We start from the raw sequence: 21,652 nt of genomic DNA, 5'->3' as shown, positions 1-21,652 counted from the left end.
TGTGAATGTCTTTTTTTTTTTTTGTGTGTTTTGGCTGTGGAGCTATTTAGGTAATTAAATGAGTTGAATGCAATTTAGTTTGACCTTTTATTAGCATTTAAAAGCTTTCATATTGTTGATTTTTTTATCTTATTTTTTTTGGCTGTGATAGTTTTCTTCTTAATATTATGGGTATGTTTGGATCGCTTTATGCATTTTTTTGGAAACAAGAATTTGTGTTGCTGTTGGGCTGCATTCTTTGTATTTGGACCATGCTTCTTGTAGCACGTATATCTTCGGACCACTGTTTCTTTTATTTTTTGTATTATCATATTTTCAATTATTTGAGCCATAGTTGGGCTTTACTTGACTCATGTAAATAATATTTTAAGTGTCTCTATTCTACCACAATGACCACAACAACAAATATTATGGTTAGTCTGACCTTGTATGAGCTATTTGGTTGGATTTTTAATATGATGGGTTATATTCTTGCATTCATGCAAAGGTGTTGTGAATATTTTTTTTTTGTGTTTTGGTTCTAGAGCTATTTAGTAATTAAATGAGTTGAATATAATTTAGTTTGTCTTCGAATTAGCTTTTGAAAGCTTCCATACTGCTGCTTTTTTATCCTGTATTGATTGGATGTGATAGTTTTCTTCTAAATATCACGGGCCTGTTTAGATCGCTTTACGACTTATTTTTTGGTACAAGAATCTGTGTTGTTGTTGGGTTGCCTTCATCCTCTTTGGACCATGCTTCTTGTAACCTTATATCTTCGGGTCACTATTTTTTGTTTTGTTTTGTTATGTTATCATGTTTTCAATGATTTGAGTCGTAGTTGGACTTTAATGGGATCATGTAAATGATATTTTTTTTCTCTTGCCATTACCAAGTGTTTCTATTCTGCCATTATAAGCACATCAACATTTTTTATAGTCCTTTTCTATGCTTTATCTATAGACAAGGGCATTAGATAAGGTGATGAAGGTCTTGTTTTCTGACCTAAATGTTTTAGGCGGGAGACCACCTCTAGCTGAATGGCACCCAAATTTTGTCCTTAGGGTTCCAAATAGGAACAATTGATAAGCCATTCTGACAGTTGCTGACTTTCTGTTAATATTATCTTCATTGCATCATGATGGGCTCTATAATAGGATTATCCATGTAGCTATTATGACAAAATGTGGATGCTTTTCTAGCTCCAAATGGAGCAGTTGTTTACTCTAAACCCTGTTGGGCAGCAAAATATTTTCTTCCTCTTAATTTTTTTTGTCTTCGCATTATCTAAGCCTACTAGCGATGGCATAAGTAAATCTAACATTATCTTAATTTGTCACTCACTTTTTCAGAACAACATTAACTGTATATCTGACAAGATAAGGATGCGCACTACGCTTGCGTTGGCTACGGAGCACTTCAATGAAATGAGAGATGAATTTTTTCAGCGGTCCCTAGTTGACTGGAATTCTCGAAGGACTACAAGAGAAATCTTGTCATGAGCACCTATGCTTGTTATATGCATGCCTTAGGAACCTACTTATGTCTGTCTATTATGAATTTTTAATATTTTGGTTACTGCCATGTATTAGTAGAATATTTTATGTTATTAGTGTATTCTATGCTAGCATGGTTCGTGAACAATATTAGCGCAAAATTAGATGTCCATTTTTTTGTTACCCTAATACAGTTTCAACATCCATGATGGTCATCTAAATTAGCTGAACTATGTCAAGGGATCCTTAGCATGCAAGTGCACATGTAGGTTTTGGAATTTATTCCATGTTAGCTATGCATATGTCATTGTTGTTGTGAGGACTATTATCAACAGCTACTAATGTTAAATATTAATATCTACAATTTATACTAGTTTATGATCATATTATGAGAAATGCATGGCATAATGGATCTAGTCTTTTTGTTTATCGAATTATCCAATTCACACAACTAGGTCAAGCATCAGAGTTACATACCATCGGAACTGTTGAAAGAATAATATTTGTAACCCAATGGTGGGACTAATAAAGGCATGCGTAATTTAACACAAATATATTTAAACAAATTTATTTGGGAATCTATATTTACAATTTCTCCAAAACACATCAAATTATTATCACTTTTACACTTATACACACAAACAGGATATTTTTTCACTTTAATTGCTACGAAAATAAGGAATCAAAAGGTCCATGATTAAAATAATGCACACAATTTACCATCAACATTAACAAAGTAAAGTTATATAGTTCATTCTTCATAGAATAAATCCAAATAAATATTAAAATAGGTATCAAGTATATCGGCACATTACCATCAAAGTAAGCATGGACGATAACATCATAGTGGGTACATCAAATACGTAATATTACACTACTCTAGATATAGCCTTAGGATTCTCTTGTGGTGATCTAGGTACCATGGACAGCCGTTTGATAGAGGGCTGCTTGTTTGCTATAGTCCTCTGGCAGTAATTCTGCAAATGCACAGCAAAATTGAAAAAAAAAAAAAAACTCAACTTCAGTCTAATGGAACTACACATATAACTAATAAACACACCCCAACCCACTCTTTTTTTAACTAACACCACAACCAATACTAATTATCCAGAGCACACAATGAAATTTAGGCAACAATAAAACAATAATACAACATACATTAATACCTCTTCACACTCATTTAGAAGCTCAGACCATCGTATTCCATCTGTTACGTAGCCTCAATTTCTTGTGATTCGTCCATGTTGTGCGATGATCCCAAGGCATTTAATTCATGCGTGGTGTCGTCACCATTCCTGTCGATGCATCTACGAGAATTATGGCCAACCTTGCCACACTTTCTGCATCGTTGGACCTCCTACGAGCAGTCACAACATGACGACCACACCCTTTATGCCTGGCTCTCAGAGGATCATATACGAACGCATCATCGCCCCTGCTCTCGGCAATGGTGGCCAACCTTTTCTAGATATTTTCTCTTAACGCTTCTCATTCATTAGCTATTTTGGTCTTCACCTCGAAGTAATCCTCAAAGTAACTACAAGATAACTTCACTAGTTCTCTACAGTCATCGAGCATTACCGCATGCATACTCATATAGGTTACATCAGGAATCTCTCCACTAAAAACATGGTTATTCATCGACGGTTGTTTTGCCTTCTTTGTCCAACGACCCAGTATAAGACTATCTGGAATAACAACCATATTAAGTCTAACAAGCACACAACTATGTGCACACAGGGGATTCCAAAGGATTCCATGCGCAGGCAAGAGCATCTAAATTTGTCATCCATCTCACCCCAAGAAACGTTCCATGATCTACTTGGCAATATATGGCCACCTCAAACAATGTACACGTGTTTGTCTTTTTCGAAGAAACTACTCTGACATTGCTAGCCAATAATAACACCTCCCGAAGTAAGACAAAGACCTCTTGTGTGTATACTGTTGCTGTAAACTGCTCTAACTCCTCCAATCTTGTTTTCACAACCGAATCTCTATAAACATATTTGTAATCAGCAACCACTACTCTCCTACGCATGAATTCTAAATATTGTTGGAAATGTTCAATAAATTCCCTCAAGTTGTAGCCGTTGTGTATAAACTTTCCTATCTACATATTCAGTGCCTCACATCTTGATGTTGTCTTAAGCCCAGCAAAGAACTTACCCCTAATGTGGGCATTCGACCACATATGTTTCTTCTCATACATATCCTTGTCCCATGAATTTTGTTGCAACCCAAATTCTTCAACTGCATCATTCCATATATATTCAAAGTCATTGACCTCCAAATCCCCCCATTAAACAAAGATGAAACTTGGTCAAAAACCATAGAATATATACTCGAGTGGTCACATTACGTAAAAAGTGCCAACTGCACAACCTATGATACGCTTATTGAAATACAACTTTGATTGCACTCTTCATGTTTTGATCACCATCGATAATAACAGACTTAGGAGCTTTTCCTTTCATGGCCTCCAGAAATGCCCGAAGCAACCACACATAGCTTTTCTCCCATTCCTTTGAGAAAACTGCGCATCCAAACACACCAGTACGCATGTGGTAATCCACTCCAGAGAATATCACAAGGGGACATTTGTACTTATTCCTCCCAGACGTCGCATCAAACCCCATAACATACATCTCCGAAAATACTAAAATCATACTGACTTGTGCAATCACACCAAAATATATTGTGGAGCCTCCGCTGTTCATCCAACGAATACTTCCAAAACATACAGGGGTCACGACTCTTCAACATTTGTAAATACTTTAGTGCATTATATGTGTCACTGGCTTCAGCTTTTCTTTGCTTCTCAATTGCATTATAGATGTCTTTCACGTCAAACCCAACCATCTCAAATCCACCACTTTGGTTTGCAAATGCCCGAAATATTGTCAAAACTCGGAGGCCAGAGCTTTTCATCGTATTAATCTGGTGTAAATCCCTTGTTTTTATTCCCGGTGAGATCGCATCATCCCTCTATCATGGACTTTTAAGGCCCGTTTCTCAAGTCAACATGGACTTTTATCCATGCATTACACCCATCGCGTTATGGGTCTAGGATCTATCTTCCTATCAGTTCTATGAACATGCTTTGCATCTCATTCACCTTGTCGTGAGCACACAAAAATTTGCCATATAATGTCTCCCTCAGATTCTGCCTTCTTGCAGCGCCCTACCTTCAACCGCCTTATCAAAAACCCTTAATTCGACCGTACTCGCTATAGAAGTTATAAGTAGTTTTCAAATCCACACACTCTATCATCATAATCTCCCCAGCTCGCAATGCATCAAAATCAATTGCACCAAATGAACCTATTCCGTCAAGAACGATGACATCTCTTTGATCGTCTGCCTGACTAGCACCAATCAGAATGAATGTCGTCTCTGCAACCAAGGTCTCATTTGTCATTGGGTCCTCTTCCACCTGAAACAATCCATTACCAAAATAATACATAGCTGATGCCAAGAGGTTGTCCTAAAAAATACTTTTTCCATCAATTTTACGATGATATGCTTACCTCTGGAATGACATTCTCTTGAAAATTAGATGAAACCTCCTTGGTCTCCTCTATCATTACTCGTCAAATCCCAAACCACTAAGAACTATCTTCTTGGTTGTTCGATATTATCAAATCTGAAATGAAAAAATCCAAGGATAAGAAAAAAAAGATAAGACAACATAAATTGATCTAAACAATCTAATGCCTTATCAATCCTATTTTATTTTATAGAAGGAATAGGGAAGGCATTGGAGCCATCATCATAAATCACAAGTGGTTATGTTACTTAACACTATTTACAAACAAATATCACTTATCAACTAAGAATAAAATAGGTAAAAAACTTTATTTTAATACAAATTCACAATTACAAATAAAATGAAATATATTACTATGGTTGGATAGCTTTACTCAACAATGGGCTGCATCTAAATTAAGAGTTTTATATATGTGTCATAATAAAATATTTACATGTTATTAGGCAAGTTTAATTTGTCCAGGGACATACAAAATCAGAATTTCATTTTTTCATTCTCTCTTTCTTTTCATTTGATTTTCCTTCATTGCAAGCAAGGAACATTGTTCGGATTCAGAATCCACTTATTAAAGCTACTTAAGAAACTCATGATTTTGTCAAATGCCAAAAGCATACTCAGAAGCTTTAGCTAAATTAAGATAAACAAAAAGCCAATGCAAATTCGAAGCATTTGAAAAAGAATTTAAGAAAGTGAGACTTAAATTTCATTTCTCATCATAATCCATCATAACTCTTCTAAGTTCTAACTACTATTTAATTTATTTCTACTTATAGCTAATTACTCTACTAATTATGCTAGGACCAAATTATACATGTTACATACATAAACTTCAATAATAAAACTCAAACTTATAAAAGTTTATTTGTAGAATCATAAATTTGATCGATTTTAAACCTAAACTTATAAAGTCGAGAGTTTTTATAACTTCTGTATGAGATTATCTCAATTGAAAAAATTTCATGGGCACCAATAAAGGCAAAAAGTTTGTACCATGAAGACTTCTTATAAACCAAATGTGTTGTCTCAACACTTTGAAAAGATCTTTAAAATTGGTCACCACTATCAACCACTACTACTACTTGAAAAACAACTTAATCTATATGATCTTAATTTCAAGAAAAACAAATTAGATGTGTCTTCTATTTATCAGAAGAAGATAGGGACATATTTTTTTGTTATTATGTGTCTGTATTTATCCACTTAAATAGTGTCTTATATATCATTATCTCATGCTTCAATTTCACTTCTAATATAATTATCGGTTATACTTTTGACAACTTGAGTTAAAATTTTCTGTCCAAATATAACTAAGAATCTATCCAATACATAAGTTTTACCACTCTTGTCCAATATATTGAAATAGAAATTCCAATGCACCAAACTTAACAGTTAGCAATTTTCCCAATATAACTAATAGAGTAACATGGCTTTTAGTTCTAAGCAACTTTTTCTAGTTAGCAAAGCCAATTCTTAGCCTAATGTATCTCCTTCAATTAAATAATAAAAAAAAAATCATAATGAACAGTTACAGTTTATAAGAGCTTTTGGAAAACAACATCAGACACGTGTGTTTGCTATAATGAAATAAAGAAAATTAATCTTTAAAGAGTTGTTGCTATCCAAAATGCTAACCTTGTAAGTTTGAACAGAACTTGCCATTAGTCTTGGATTTTTAAAATGAACAAGTTTCTGAACTTAAATTAGAAGTACACGATAAAAGATACTAAAGCTAGTATCAACCTAAAGCATGGATAGTACGATGGCAATGTCCTTATACTGTTGGAATGATGACATACAGAGCACTCATTAAAGATTAGGAGTTGTTGTTATAGACTTCTCCAATTCTTAGCTCAAACATGCATACAGCAAAAAGCTGCACTAATCTCTTGGATTTGAATCACTAGATCTAGTGGATGGAATACGCGGCAGAGAGATGTTGATATCAGTGTGCTGAAATTCGACCTTCGTCCGTCACAACAAGCAACCGAAGATAACCCTTTCTTGTAGCTCCGTCGAAGCAACTTCTCTCTGCAACTGCTTCTTTTCTTGTTCGATCGTAAAGAGCTCCTCACACGACGTCATTTTTTTCGTTTCTGTATTTAGAGTAGTCATCTAATTCATTAGCAAATCTATCCCTAAAGACTTTTTTAAAACAGAGCTTTTCAACTAAATTAATATTTACAAATCAACCTTTACAATTCTTTTATATTATAAAACCTCTCAAATCCTTAAAAGACCACATTATTCTTTTTCCACAATAGAACCAGCCATGTTTATACATGTTTCTCTGTGCTTTTTGGTTTTGGTATTTGGGCATGTGGTCATAATTTCAAAGCAATGAGCACAAGCCCAACTCGAAGAAACAGGTAATAGAGCCCAATGTACCAAATTTTTGTTTTATACATAAACATAATCCAAACACAGTGCAAGTAATGAATGAAGGATAATAATGACACATACCTATCACACAAAAAAGGTTGGAATGTTATTAATGAACAGTAAATGACAATGTCCACAGCAAGTTGACGTTGTCATGTTGGAATCTATTTTCTGATTCTCCAATCTCCACCAAAGAGAGGGTTGCCACGTGGGATTGTTGATGATAGTGTTTGAATTCAGCATCAAGCCATGAAGAAAGAAGCATCATCATTCAAATGCTCTTTCTTTCTCTTCTAACCACACATCTCTCATCACAGTCAAAGCAGAGCAACAATGGAGATTAGTGCCATCATGGCTTCAGCAACTCCAAGACCTTCTCTTCCAATTCCAACTCCATCTTCTTCTTCTTCTTCTTCTTCTTCAACATTAGTCTCAAACTCCAAGTTGCCATTGTTGAAGCGTTCATCACACATAACACTTCCAACCTCAACTACCATTTCACTTCTCGCACTCTTTTCACCACCCCATGAAGCCAAAGCAGCTCTCACCATCCCCAAGGACCAGATTGTCTCTTCTCTCAACGATGTAAGCCACTCCTCCTTTTACATTGCCAAAATCAAAGTTTTTATTTTTGTGCCTAGGGTTTCCTTGTTCATCATGATTATGTAAAACTAGATCAGAAAGTTTATGAATTTGATCTAATTCTTGAATTTCAGGCACACCAGAGTAGCTAAAGTTTCTATTTTTATTTATAATTTGTGGAATAGGTGGAGAAGACGATTGATCAGGTTCAGGTGGTGGGTTCGAGTTTCCTTGATGCGGCACAGCGTGTTTTGGAGATTGTGGGGAATGCTTTGAAGCCTGGAATCGATGCGGCGATGCCGATTGTGCAGCAGGCTGGGGAGGAGGCCTTGAAGATAGCTTCCCCTGCCATCTCTGAAGCTTCCAAGAAGGCACAAGAAGCACTCCAAAGCACTGGTGTTGATCCCCAACCTGTCATCACTGCTGCCAAGGTTTAAGAATTTCACTTGTTTGATTCTGAATTATGATTCATGATGTTTGATGCAAGTTTCTGAAGTGCTCAATTTGGTTCCTGTTTAAGCAGCAATGTGCTAGTTTCTGTATTTAGCATGTGTTTTCTAAATACTAATCTGTTATGAAAGCATGGACTTCTTTGGAAAATTTCTCAATTTTCTCAGAGATAAGGTCTATAAAGAGTGTGATTAGAATTTAGATTGCTAAATGTCTTTGGAATTTCATTATTAAATTATACTCAATTTTCTTCTGTGTTCTGGTTTTCGAGGTGTTATTCATTTGATGCTACCAAAACTCTTTCTCCCCCTTTCGAAGTCAAGTAGTAACAGAACTTTCGAAAAGGGAAAAGAAAACTAGACTAGTTCTTCTAGGTTCTGCTTTATGACCCTGAATATCGAATCTAAAGAAATAGATCATATTATGACCCCTAAGGATTTTGTATTTTGCCTTTCAAGAAGTTTGCACCATTTTTTAGAAACTTGAATGATGTTTGAAGAACCAAGTTTCTTGACCTGGTCTGGATATTCTCTGTAATTTTCAGACAGTCGTGGACACTGCACAACAAACAACCAAGGTGATTGAAGGTGCGAAGCCAATAGCTTCGGCGACAGTTGAAACAATATCTTCTTCAGATCCTACTGTGATTGCTGGAACAGCTGGAGCACTCTTTATTGCGTACCTCTTACTTCCTCCAATTTGGTCTGCCATCACCTTCAACTTCCGTGGTTACAAAGGTACCTTTGACATTAAAAGGTTCTTACGCAAAACCATCGGATAATACGCTTCTTCCCATGCTTTGTAGGTGAGCTTACGCCTGCTCAAACCCTCGATCTGATATCAACACAAAACTACTTCATGATTGATATTAGGTCAGAGAAAGATAAGGACAAGGCCGGTGTTCCCCGCCTTCCGTCTAGTGCGAAAAACAGAATGATTGCCATTCCGTAAGTGAAATTAGCATGTGACTTTTACCTCCTTAAGAATAAGGCATCAAAACTGAAATATGATCTTCAAACTCAGATTGGAAGAACTACCAAGCAAGCTCAGAGGACTTGTTAGGAATGTGAAGAAAGTGGAAGCTGAACTAGCAGCTTTGAAGATTTCTTACTTGAAGAAAATCAACAAAGGCTCCAACATTGTGATCATGGACTCGTTAGTTTCTTTGCTATATCATATTGAGTTACATCGTTATATAAATTGATTATTAACCATTGGTGCTGGATGCAAAATTAGGTACTCGGACTCGGCGAAAATAGTAGCAAGAACATTAACGAGCCTCGGTTTCAAGAACACGTGGATTGTGGCAGACGGGTTCTCGGGGAACAAAGGGTGGTTACAGAGTAGACTTGGAACAGATTCTTATTTCTCTTCGTTTGCAGAGGTGTTGTCTCCATCAAGAGTCATCCCTGCAGCTGTTAGAGGTTTTGGAACAACCTCCCAATCAAGTGCCAAGCTTCTTCCTGGAGCTGATTGATTCTCTTTTCTTTTCTTTTTTCTTTTTTTTCTTTTATTTGCAAATACAAATCTACCTCTTTTGTATGTTCATGTCCTCCTTATTTTTTGTTTCATCATTTTCTCATAATTAGTTTTGCTCCTTATAATTTCTTTTTGTCTTAGTTAGAATTAGAGTACACTTATATCTTGTTTGTGAAGTAATTTAATGCAATGATATCACAAGATAAAATTTTAACGTTAACAACTGAACATCTAAATTACCACGTGAATAAGCTAACTGTAGGAGGGAAGATAAATCAATTTAAATTTTATTTGACCAAAAACAAAATATGCATTTTTTCAATAAAGATAAAAAAAAATATTTATCTAAGCGATCTTATTATTACTATTACTTCTGGAATGTTTTCTTGCTTTTCCTTTTTATTAAATCTTTTATAGTTTGAAATGAGAACTCATTCTAACGAGATTAAAGATAATATATATAGATATATATGAGAAAAGAAAAATATTTGTTCTCTCAATTATTGTAAAGTGTAATTTCTTCGACTTTTATGATATACATTCTTTAAGCAAGATAAAAAAAATATGCGAAAGAAAAATTTAAATAGTAAAAAAGATAAATAAAAAAATATGCGAAAGAAAATATTAAATAGTAAAAAATTAGAGTATTTATTTATTGTGGTCCCAAAGAATTTCGGACCAGACACTTTAATTTCAACTAAAATTGATTACTCGATTGGTCGTTAACAATTAACTCCGTCAGTCACTTAGGTTCTTTGCTTCGTCAACTTTAACAGAGAACAAAATAATTCCTGATAACTCTAACAGGGAACAAAATAGGCTTTGACTCCCTCTATTTGGAAACGACACTGCTTTTTCCCAATTTCCATTATATCTCACATAACCCTAACAGTCTAACACTGCAATTTTAAGCTACATAATGCACAATTTGCAACTTCAATGTTCACAAAAAAAAAAATCCTCAACTTATTCATACTCAGTAAATTAATGACTATGTCTATCAAGTACTTGTCGTCTTTGATGGATTCCATGAATCTAGACAGCAAATTTGATTTAATTTGTTAAGACCCGTCGTCGTTGTCGTCATCTCCCTCCTCCTCTACTATCATCTCCATGGCCACATTGTCCACCACTCCGATTGCTTCCTCCAGCTTCTTCTCCGAACTAATGTTTAGTAATCGCTTCACTTTTCATATAAGCGGCAGCGGCGACGGCAACATTGCTCGTTGTACTAATAGATTGGATGCGAGGTCGAAGCTATCTGCCAATTTGGACTCCGGGAGAGAAGGAATGAAGCACCCGGTGTCCATTCCAAATGAAAATTTGCATAGATGTCGAAGAAGAATCTTTTCATGATGTCCTAATGTCCAACAATCTATATTGCTTGCCAGAGAGTGGAGAATGACATGCTTTTAGAGTAGTTGTGGAACTTGGTCTTGAAGATGTGGTAGACGTTGTCGGAGTCGGAGGTGATATTGTTATCGAGGACGTGGAGGTGGATGCTTCTGATGGGTGAAGTGTAGAGGAGGTGGGTGTACTAGTCATAGAGATTTGAGGAAGTGTGTGGTTTATGGCACGTTGAAGTAGGTGCGACACGCATGGCAGTTACACCATGACTTGATCTTGGAGGTGAAGAGGAGGAAGGAGAAGATGGAGAAGAAGACTGTGAAGATGAAGAAGGAGAGTATGAATGTTAGAGTTGTGTGAGATATGATCGAAATTGGGGGAGAACGGTGTCGTTTCCGAGCAGAGGGATCAGGGACCATTTCATCCCCTATTAGAGTTGCTAGGACCATTTTATTTTCCGTTAGAGTTGACGGAGTAAAAGACCTAAGTGACTGATGAAGTTAGTTGTTAAAAAAAGTATAGGAGAACAATGTATATAGTAAACAACACGAACAATGAATTAAAAAAGAAAGGTAAATTAATTCAAATTCTTAATTAATTAATTAATATTAATTTATGAAATTTCAAAAATAAGGATTCCCGTAACTCCATTGCCACTCATACGGTTACTCCATTGCCCCACGTTCACTGCTTACCATACACCTTCCATCTCCGGTCCTCCACCACAACTCGGCATTGTTACCGGAGACAGCCATCCAAATGCCGCCGGTCCCCCTCACCCCGTCCAGACGTAGCAGAATGCCGCTGTCTCCCTTCCCCGCACCCCGTGCAGACGCAGCGTAGTCACACCCGTCCGTTTCCGTCCCTTTCCCGTGCTGCCTCCCTATCTTCCATTCACGTGTATAAGAGCGTTGTCGCCGCAGTTTGTTGTCTTGCTGTTTTCGCGCCACTCTTCTCTGGCAGCGTTGATATGGTGTCGCGCCAGGAATTGTTGCGGTGCCACTACCGATTGCTGTCGCGCGAGTGATGCTATTGTGCGCATTCCCCATGTGCCACTGTGGTTGTGGCTGTCTCGTCGCCGTCCTCCCTCCGCCGCCGTGGTTCTCCTCCTCCTCTTCTTCTTCCCCTTTTCTAGATGTGATGTTCATTTTACTAGGTATGTGGATGGTTATTTTCATTTTAAAGTGGATGTTCATTTAATTTGATTGGATTTAAGTAGATATAATGAAATTTATTGGATGTTCATTTTACTAGCTTTGGGGAGGACGTATGCGGTAATAAAACGGTTAGAAGGTGGATGATTAAAGTGTAAAAGATGAAAGTAGGATTTTTGGGAGGGTAATTTGTAATGGACTATTTTTTTTTCATCTTCTGTAGACCAGAAGTCCATTTTATTGTTCACATTGTTTACAATCTCTATTGTCTACCTAGCAGAGTTGTAATTATTAGGCAGCGTTTGTTTGCGAGACAGAGACCAAGAGACAGAGACAGAGAGATTGAGATCAAGATACAGAGACAAAAATAAATATTAGTATTGTGTTTGGTGTGAAAGTGTACAAGACTGATTTATGTCTCAGTATCTTGTTTGGTTCGAAATAAAAATTGGAGACTAAATATTTAAAATTACTAAAATGCCCTTAATTTTAATTAAGAACCCTAACCCCCAAATACAATTTCATTTTCATCAGCATCCAACCCTAATCCCTTTTTACCTCTTCTCTACCCTTTCTCCTCTCCTCTGCCGTGAACTCCTAGAGCCTGACCCGCCGCCGATAGCACCTCCGATGGTGGGAACCACGGCGGCGCCTCTCCAGTTCTCGTTGGTTCATCTTCGTGGCCCCAGTTGCCACCCTCGGTTTGTGACACTGCTGGTGTATCCGCGCCGGTGGGTCTGCGTCGCCACCGTCTCGGAGCTGTGTGTCTGGTCTCCGCTGTTTCTCTGTCAACGGAGCTGGTATCTTCTTTCAATTTACGTTATTTGCTTGTTAATTTTGTGAAGTTCAAGAGGGATTTTTGATTCCCCCATTTTCTGATTTGTGAGACCCTCACCTTCTGACTTGTCCGCATGTTGATGAGAATGTTTAAATCCCTCGTTCAATGAATTGAAATTTGCCCTAATTTGCTTAAAATTGATGATTTGTGCTTCTTCAAATGTTGAAGATTTCTGAAGTTGTTATATCCGAGTTCTTATTTGCCCTCATTTGCAGATTTATGAATTCTGTGTCATCTTTTTTAAGGATTTGGGAATGTGTGATTGCTGATTGCTGATTCCATTGTTTGTGTATCATAAAATTTTTTTCAGGTTACTTGTGGTTGTTAATTGCTGATTTGTAAATCTGTGATTGTTATTTTTTAAAATTTATTTTTGACGATTACTGTATAGAAAATCAAAGAAGATGATTTGAGAGCTGTATATCATAATTATGTTCCTATTGTGATCCTTTTTTGTTATCGAAATTAGTACTCACGGGTGTCTGGAAATTTATTGGAAAAACTAGAGGCACCAATATTTGATTTTAAATACAAAAGATTAGACATTAGTTAGTTTGTTTGTTAATTGTATATTGCCTGAATTAGTAGTTAGTGAAGTTTGTTATTTCCTTCTTGACTTCTCAATCTAATTTTTACAATTGTATATTGAATTTTTGCTGTCAAGAGTTACAGATTCTTATACACTAGTGCTTTTATGTTAATAGTTACCACCTAATGTGTTTCTCCCTTGTTTTGGAGGCACACTTTATCTATCCACAGTAAGAGCATTATTACAATTCACAAAATCTAACAAACACTATTTTTCATTAAATGAATTGACAAGCATTCAGTCTTGATCACATTTCCTTCCTCTTCATCCTCAAAAGTGTTCCTAATAGCTATTTACTGTCAAATAATTGGTTGTATTAAATATGCGTGTTGTTTTATTGTTTATTAACAAACATGGTTTGAAAAGTTGCCACTAGTACTGACATTGTGTACATTATAAAAGCATGGAATTTAGCGTTATTTGTTAATTAGGCTTGTAATTCTTTGTTGGGTGTGTTGCATTTTTTGTGCTTCTTCTTAATATTTTAGCTTTTATGTTTTTGTATTAATTTACCATTTGGGCTTTCTGTTCTCCGTTAGCGGTTCTGGGAGGAATTGAAGGGTGGACATAGGCAGAAGTGGTCTTCCCCGTTCTTGCAAATTGCAATGAGATATATTGAATTGGAAAATTTGTTTTCATTAGATTCGTTGGTGCATTTTATTTCGATTAGTTGATTCATTCTTGTTTTGTGTTACTATTTGTTGTTAACCTGCTAAATGATTTTTGCTTACTGTTAAAGGTATAGCCTGGTTAACAATGGCTTCCACAAGTAGAAGATCCACAAGTGGTTTGTATGTCAGTGGCAACGTAACGGGAGAATAATTTGGTGCGTGTGGTTTAAGAGCACCGTTACAAGTTTCGAATAGCATGGCCAACCGGGTAGAAAGTGAATTCTAATTTGAAGACGAGCGAAAGAGTGGAAAATCTTCATACTGATGTTGTGTATCTGAAATTGTTAGCATTCCTTCATCTTCTTGTTTCTGTAGTCTGTGTTGTCTTGGTCATTTTATTGTTGTGTAAGTTTTAGTATGACCTTTGAACTCAAATAGGCAAATGAGAAATTGTAATAACTAGTTTGAGAACATGTTTCAGTATTTTTTATTGTTAATTATAAAATGAGTACAGGTTCAATATCTCTTCTTCTCTTTGTCACTATAGTCCTTTTTACTTCACTACTGCTCTCACTTTATATTTCTTTTTTGTTATTAAATACCGTATAAGAGGAATCATATTATACACATTATGTTACATTAAAAGAAATAGAAAAACTGCTAAGGCAGAATGGTGTGACGATGAGTGGCATTAGAAGTTAGAACACAAGAAAGAAGAAAAAATTGGTCTAATAGTGCAATGAGAAAAAAGAAGGGGGGGCTTGCAATGTGGTTCAGAGTGAGAGTGAGAGTGAGTGGCATAGTTTGCACAGAGGCACCAACTCAAAACAAGTGTGACATATTGTCTCATGTGCTGCATTTGTTGATGTTTTGAAAGTGGATAAATTTTTATTTAATAAGGTTAACAAAAAACTACCATTCTATGTAAATAAATTATTATGTATCTTATTTTACCACTATTTCTTCTTGAATAACAGAGATGATGACATTCTCATCTTAAACCAATATTTAAAGAGTTAATGAAAAATAAGTTTTTTTCTTCCATAAAGAAATGAAAAGGCTTGTTCTTGGTGTTGTGCTCCTGTAATAATTGAGACACATGATATGAATGTTAAATACATAAGTTGCTGATAGCGGTAAGTGTGAAATAAAGTAGATATAGTTGTGGCTAAAAGAAAATTAACAAAAGCAAAGACTAGAAGAAGAACTGCATTACTGAGAACCACAAAATATAAGAATGGGACAGTTGATGACCAAAAATTAAAAGATAATTGTCATTAACAAGATCATGACCATAAATATTGTACTTAGTAAAAAATTCCTGCTCAAACCACCAAAATAAAGGCCATACCACAATACCAATAAAACTGTACAAAGAACCTACACCTATTTTGAACAGAGCAAAATAAAGGCATTTTCAAAATATCTATCCAAATGCATACCAAATATAAGTTTGTACGTTATATCATCTTAAACATAACCTACTCCCAAAATCCTAAAACCCTACAGTAAAAAACTTAATACCCTAGCCCAAACCTAATACCCTTAACTAACAGTCAACTTCATATAATGGAGCGGACAAGGCCAATCATCTGTGAATCTGACAAGCCCCAGAAGTGTGCATACACGTTAGGACTTTTAGCAAACTTCAAAATCACCCTCACCACCTCGTCATCACTGAACCCAAGCTGTGTGAGCTTCTCGCCAACCTTCCACTTCTCGTTTACTCCAACAATGGCATCAGCTATCAGTTGTGCATTCTTCCTTTGGTCAGCTGAAGATTGCTGAATATGGTCGGCCATCCTCTCCAGTACGTCAAGTTGTTTTCTCTTTCTCCCATATCGCCTTGTGCTTCCTGCACTCGCACCTGCTTCAGATTGTGAACCTTATCCTTGCATTGCTGGCCCTCCACCGTTGTCTGGATGTGGAGACATATCAGACTCATCAAATCCAACTGCAGTGTCTTCTGTCTCTTTGTTAACATGTTCCTCCGCATCAAAACCACTAACTGCTGCTACTCCTGTGGCTCTATCCCTGCCAAATATACCCTCCAGTCGGTGAAAAAGAGGAAATGGCTTGCCATGACTGTAGAACTTGGTCAGATGTGCCTGTGAAAAAATAAACCGCATTTAACAAATTTTTTATGAAGTTAATATTTAAAAAAAAGGAAAACATGAATGGCTGAGGCTTGTATATATTATAGATCTTTCCTTCCATTGCTTAGTGTGAAAGCAAGAAGAGAAGGAGGCTGCTCTTGCCAACACCAGAGTCACCCATACGACCTGCATGCCACTCTTCATACATCTCAGTTGCTATGTTGTCACGCCAGTGAGTCCACTCGTTCGTGTTTTCAACCACATCAATCATTCCATCCTGTTCTTCGTCTCCATCAGGCAGAAATTCATCCAATATGCTACCTTCCTCCTCCGGATCCATCTCCATACTCTTTCGAATGAAATTTTGCAGCAAACAACAGGCAATAATTATCTGAGATTGTGTCTTTAGAGGGTAAAAGTTAGGGCTTCTTAAGATGGACCACCTCTTTTTCAGCAAACCAAAGCATCGCTCAATGTTATTCCTTGCGGAAGAATGAACCCTATTAAAATATTCTTGGTAATTGTGTGGTGCACGTGCTCCTTGGGCCCACTCTCTTACATGATATCGAGTGCCTCTATACGGTGCGAGAAACCTCGGACCATTTGTGTAACCAGCATCAACTAAATAGTAATTACCTATAGACGAGTAATGTAAACAAGGTAAGGCGTTGGCTATCGTGAACTCAAGGTAATTGTATAAGCTTAACTTCAAAGATGGCATCATTACCGTGGGGTATCTTAAGACTATTACGAAGAGTTATTGCATCTCAAAGTACCCGTGAATCAGACGCCGATCCCTCCCATCCACTGAGTACATAGAGAAAACCCATCTCCTGGTTACACACACCTAAGACATTGGTGCATATTTTACCCTTTCTTGTTTGGTATCTTGCCTTCTCCGACTCGGGGACTGTCACCTCTATATAAGTGCCATCTAATGCTCCCAAGCAACCCTATCATCCATAGAAAGTTATGATACTCAGATATAGAATCCTTCAAAAAATACCCAAACATACACAACATCGAATAAGCTCTATCTTAAACTTTCTCCATGTGGGGTCAAGACAATCCTCTTCAACTGGTGTAGCCTTGGCAAACAAAATGCTTTGAATCCGTATCACAGCTTTCAAAACTTTATTAAAATACTTACTAACTGTCTCGCCGGACCTACAAAATCTAACCTGCAGACTACGATTTTTTTTGTGATGCGCTAAGATAATTAAGAAAGTCGCAACCTGCTCCGGCAGGCTTACATGACCATCCTCGGTAAGTCCTCCTTGAACTTGGAGCAACTCACACAAATTAGCAAAGGCATTTGTGTTCATTCTCAACTCCCAGATACAATTCCTATCACCCTCACCAATGATACGCTCTAAAGCCTCACGTCTAACTCTACTATTCATTCTTCCACCTAACGATAATTGGCCACTAGTTCTATCCCTAAAGTAAACAAATAGCGTAAGCATAAAGAACAACATCAAGTCTTCATGGTTAGATCTCATCTCTTCATAAAAAGACACACATCGCTTAATAATTTTCGACCGCTCCATTTCTTCCTATCAAAATCATTACATCAAAAAATACATAAACATTTATAGAAATCTAACAATAGTTGATGCAAAATCTGCTATATCTTAGGACCAAAAAAAGATCAAGAAACTGAAACCAAAAGACAGTTAACACTATCTAGATCTAGTCATATAAATTGAAGTTTATCTAATCATATATATTGAAGTTTATCATAACAGAGTATGTATATAAAGAGAGTATGATATAATATAGCATTTGTTTGCATAGAGAGTATGTATATAAAAATTGTTTGATTTGTGTTAGATTTGGAGTGGAAGATAAGTGCTGTCAACCGACCATGTTTAAATTAATTAAAAAATTATACTCTTTAACTAATTACTAATTTCTACAAAAGGCTTGAATTAACGAAAGAGTTGCTGCCATAGTCTTCATTTCAACTATTAATGCGTCAGTAGAAAAATGTGATATAAAAATAATAATAATTGTATTTGAGCTACAACTACAAGTCTAATATTTAAAGAGAGTATGATATAAACCGAATTCATCCTGTGTACTATCACAAAACTGCTGCTGTAGTGCTGTCTCTCAGTTCCTATCAGAATCCACTTAATCTATGATAATTCTTGTACACCACTACACACTCCTACAACTTGATCAATGTAACTGTTGAATTATGTGCTATTACAATATTTTAAAAAAGAAAACACCATTCATAGTCTAACATGTACTTATTTTTCAAAAAGAATGTTACATTTCAAAATCGGGACAGTGAACTATCAACTTAAAATCAACAGTTGGTTTGAGGGGATTCAGTGTAGGTGAAAATATTGAAAGGAGAAAATATGTCAAGACAATGAACCTCCTAACACATAATAGGCCACTCCAAGTACAGAAAGTAAATATTTTCCTAACTACAGAGATAAAACAAAAATAACTAGTCAATCAGAACATATCAACACAAATGGAATAGAAACTAGGGAACTATACATAATTACACTGCTCTGCTGTCCTAAATCAGTTTTATGGCAGCTTGAAAAGAGGAAAAGTACTTAAAATGTGTTAAATGAAAAATGAAATAGTTATAACGGGATATAATATTGTTCAAATACAAAAGCATGCTAATCAAAATCACAACCTGAAGTAGCCGATTCATGGGAACTGGCCTTTTTAGATCCCTAATAATTTCTGAAATAGCATGTAATCTCAATATCCACCCAAAACATCTTGCAGGACCTAAATGCAAAATTCTCACACCTTATGAACCAAGATAGAAATTAAGCAACACCAGCACTAGAAGGCAAATCTCTATGAATGGAAAGTTATGGCTAGCATTTTTTGATTTGCAAACTGATCATGCATTGATGATTCTTGATAATTGCGGAGCAAGATTGGATTTTAAATCAGTACATCTCATTATTATTTTGCATCAGAATACTATTATTTTGGCCTATGCCATAGAAGGAAAACTTCAAAATATAAAGTATAATATAATGTTTTAATACACAAAAGCTAAGGAGACGCAGATACTTATTATTCTCACAGTGGAAGTCTCATAGAACTCTGGTATTGTAGGAACCATAATACTTCCTAGTTTAATTAATAAGACAAATATACAATTAACCCCGTTGAACTTTTGCTTGTGAAGTTTATTAATAAAAATGCTTTTTATGCACTATTTGACAACCTCAAGGTGTCAAAAATCGCAAATTTTAAAATTTTAGTGGTGTAAAGTACGTAGGAGCTAAAATTCAAAAGAATTAACTGCATTTTTTTCCTCCTTAATCAGAATCTGAGTACATAAGTCCATTAGGTTTTCAACTCTACATATGATACAAATACAACTTCAGCAACCAGATATCATTCAAGCTAGAAACATTGGGGATGAAGAAATAGAACAAATCATCTGCCAAAATTTAATATTACCATACTAAACTAACAAATTCCTCTTCAATACGATTTCAGAAATTACAGTGAGTGCGTTAGTTATAGCCACAACAATCATAGATTTCACAAAACAATTTATACATTTTCACATCAAACATACATAAATTAGGCAAACAGAGCATCCCAGAATTCAGAATCAAAAGATGTATAAGAATGCAAAACGTAAATAACCAAGCATGACCAAAACCAATTCATAAGAAGCACATCACAAACAAAATTAAAGAAATAAGGCATGAAAACATATACGCATCTATACATCAGAACAAATAACCAAATCGAAGTGAAGAGAGAAAAACCCAGATTCTTTCTATAACGAAATCCACGGAGCATAACTCGCGAAATAAAAAAATTTACCCAAACCAGTAAAGAAATTTGACCCCAACTAACCTAGGTTATGCAAACTGTGATGACAACAACGAAGTTTGATGAACACGACAGCGACAGCAACAACGAAGACTCTCTCAACTAGGTTCCTTGTACGTTATCCTGTGAATGAGCAAATGAAGACATGAGAACTCACAGCCTAAGAAGAAGAACTTCAACTGCGACTCACTTACCTTGCGGTGGTTATGACGGCGGTGACGACGGGACTGTGCTGACACTGGCGACGCAGAGGCTAAAAGCCACACTTTGAAGCACGAATGAGAAAATAGAGTGAGTGGCTGCTCACACTGAAGCCCTAATCTGATTTCAAGAAAGGGTAAAGTTGGCATTAGTTAATTACAATAGGGGTATTTGAGGTACAAAAATATTATTAAAGTTTCTGTCTCTGTCTTTAAAAATCTCAGTCTCCAGTGTCCCTACTTTTTGGAGGTACTGAAATACTGAAATTTTTGAGACAGAGACACAAATTTAAGTGCCAGTCTCTACCACAACAAACATAATACTGACTTCTTATCCCCCAGTCTCAGTTCTAGTCTCTACAAACAAACGCTACCTTAAAGACTAATCGAATAATTAATTTTAATTAATAACTAAAATATCTAATCCAAAATTCTTTAAAAATTAAAATAAATAAAATAATATTTGGTAAAATAAATAAAAAAATTTGAGAAGATTCGTTCCTATTTAAACATGTAAATTAGAGTACTTATGTATAAGTACAATTTAATAACTAACTCAATTTACATTTAATGTATAAAACTGAATTGAAGTTAGTCCCTCAAACGAATTCATTTAGTCACTGAATATAGTCAATATTATAATTTTTTTCCCAACTTTTTATTTTTACATTAGTACTATAAAAATTAATCATACTAAATATATATTAAAATTAACTACTAAAATTAGCTATTAATATATTTGTGTATAAATACATGTGATTTAATTTATTTTTCATATGTATTTATTGTAATATACGCAGTATACACCTAGTGCGTACCGTAGCAGATAGCAAGCTCTCACACAAACTAAAATAAGAGAGTCATCATCTATTATCGTTTCTTTCTCTTTCCGTCTTGTTCTTCTTCGACCCACCTAACCAACAGTCCAACACACACACACACGAACACACCACTTGTGGTGGTGGTCGAACCAAACCGGCAAAAACCTAAGCTCCACCTTTTCCATATTTACCATTTAGCCCCTCCCCTTCCCCTTCCCCTCCCACCATGCTCTTCAATTTCAAT

General features: G+C 35.8%; 2 protein-coding genes and 2 long non-coding RNA genes across 7 annotated transcripts in view; 3 read left to right on the top strand and 1 right to left on the bottom strand.

The window, feature by feature from the left end:
- LOC107635126 (calcium sensing receptor, chloroplastic) lies at positions 7,599-10,018 on the top strand. Its single transcript, XM_016338507.2, has 6 exons — positions 7,599-7,989; positions 8,172-8,417; positions 8,981-9,173; positions 9,242-9,383; positions 9,460-9,591; positions 9,673-10,018. Exons 1-6 carry the CDS (start codon positions 7,738-7,740, stop codon positions 9,911-9,913), a joined length of 1,206 nt encoding a protein of 401 aa, XP_016193993.1. The 5' UTR covers positions 7,599-7,737; the 3' UTR covers positions 9,914-10,018.
- Positions 15,544-21,652, top strand: part of LOC110272320 — a 21,613-nt gene continuing 15,504 nt past the window's right edge. The window contains exon 1 of the long non-coding RNA XR_002363534.1: positions 15,544-16,564. This is a non-coding gene — a long non-coding RNA (uncharacterized LOC110272320). The remainder of the gene's footprint in view (positions 16,565-21,652) is intronic.
- LOC107611968 lies at positions 15,705-20,751 on the bottom strand. Of its 4 annotated transcripts, XR_002363533.1 has the most exons (5): positions 20,582-20,751; positions 20,412-20,510; positions 19,216-19,313; positions 17,278-17,503; positions 15,726-17,186 (listed from the first exon to the last, which is right to left on the bottom strand). It is a non-coding gene; the product is annotated as an uncharacterized LOC107611968 (long non-coding RNA). The 4 variants fall into 4 exon arrangements; XR_002363530.1 differs by lacking the exon at positions 19,216-19,313 and having other exon boundaries at positions 15,705-17,186; positions 17,278-18,106; XR_002363531.1 differs by lacking the exon at positions 19,216-19,313 and having other exon boundaries at positions 15,705-17,186; positions 17,278-18,102.
- LOC107635109 (protein CHAPERONE-LIKE PROTEIN OF POR1, chloroplastic) overlaps positions 21,428-21,652 on the top strand; it is a gene marked incomplete in the record, with an annotated part of 2,816 nt that continues 2,591 nt past the window's right edge. Inside the window, 1 exon segment of the mRNA XM_021124430.1 lies at positions 21,428-21,652.

The sequence above is a fragment of the Arachis ipaensis genome, chromosome B01, assembly GCF_000816755.2.
Source record: "Arachis ipaensis cultivar K30076 chromosome B01, Araip1.1, whole genome shotgun sequence".
Taxonomy (NCBI): Eukaryota; Viridiplantae; Streptophyta; class Magnoliopsida; order Fabales; family Fabaceae; genus Arachis; species Arachis ipaensis.
The sequence above is the reverse complement of the archived record's forward strand: the minus strand, read 5'-3'. Positions and strand labels throughout refer to the sequence as shown.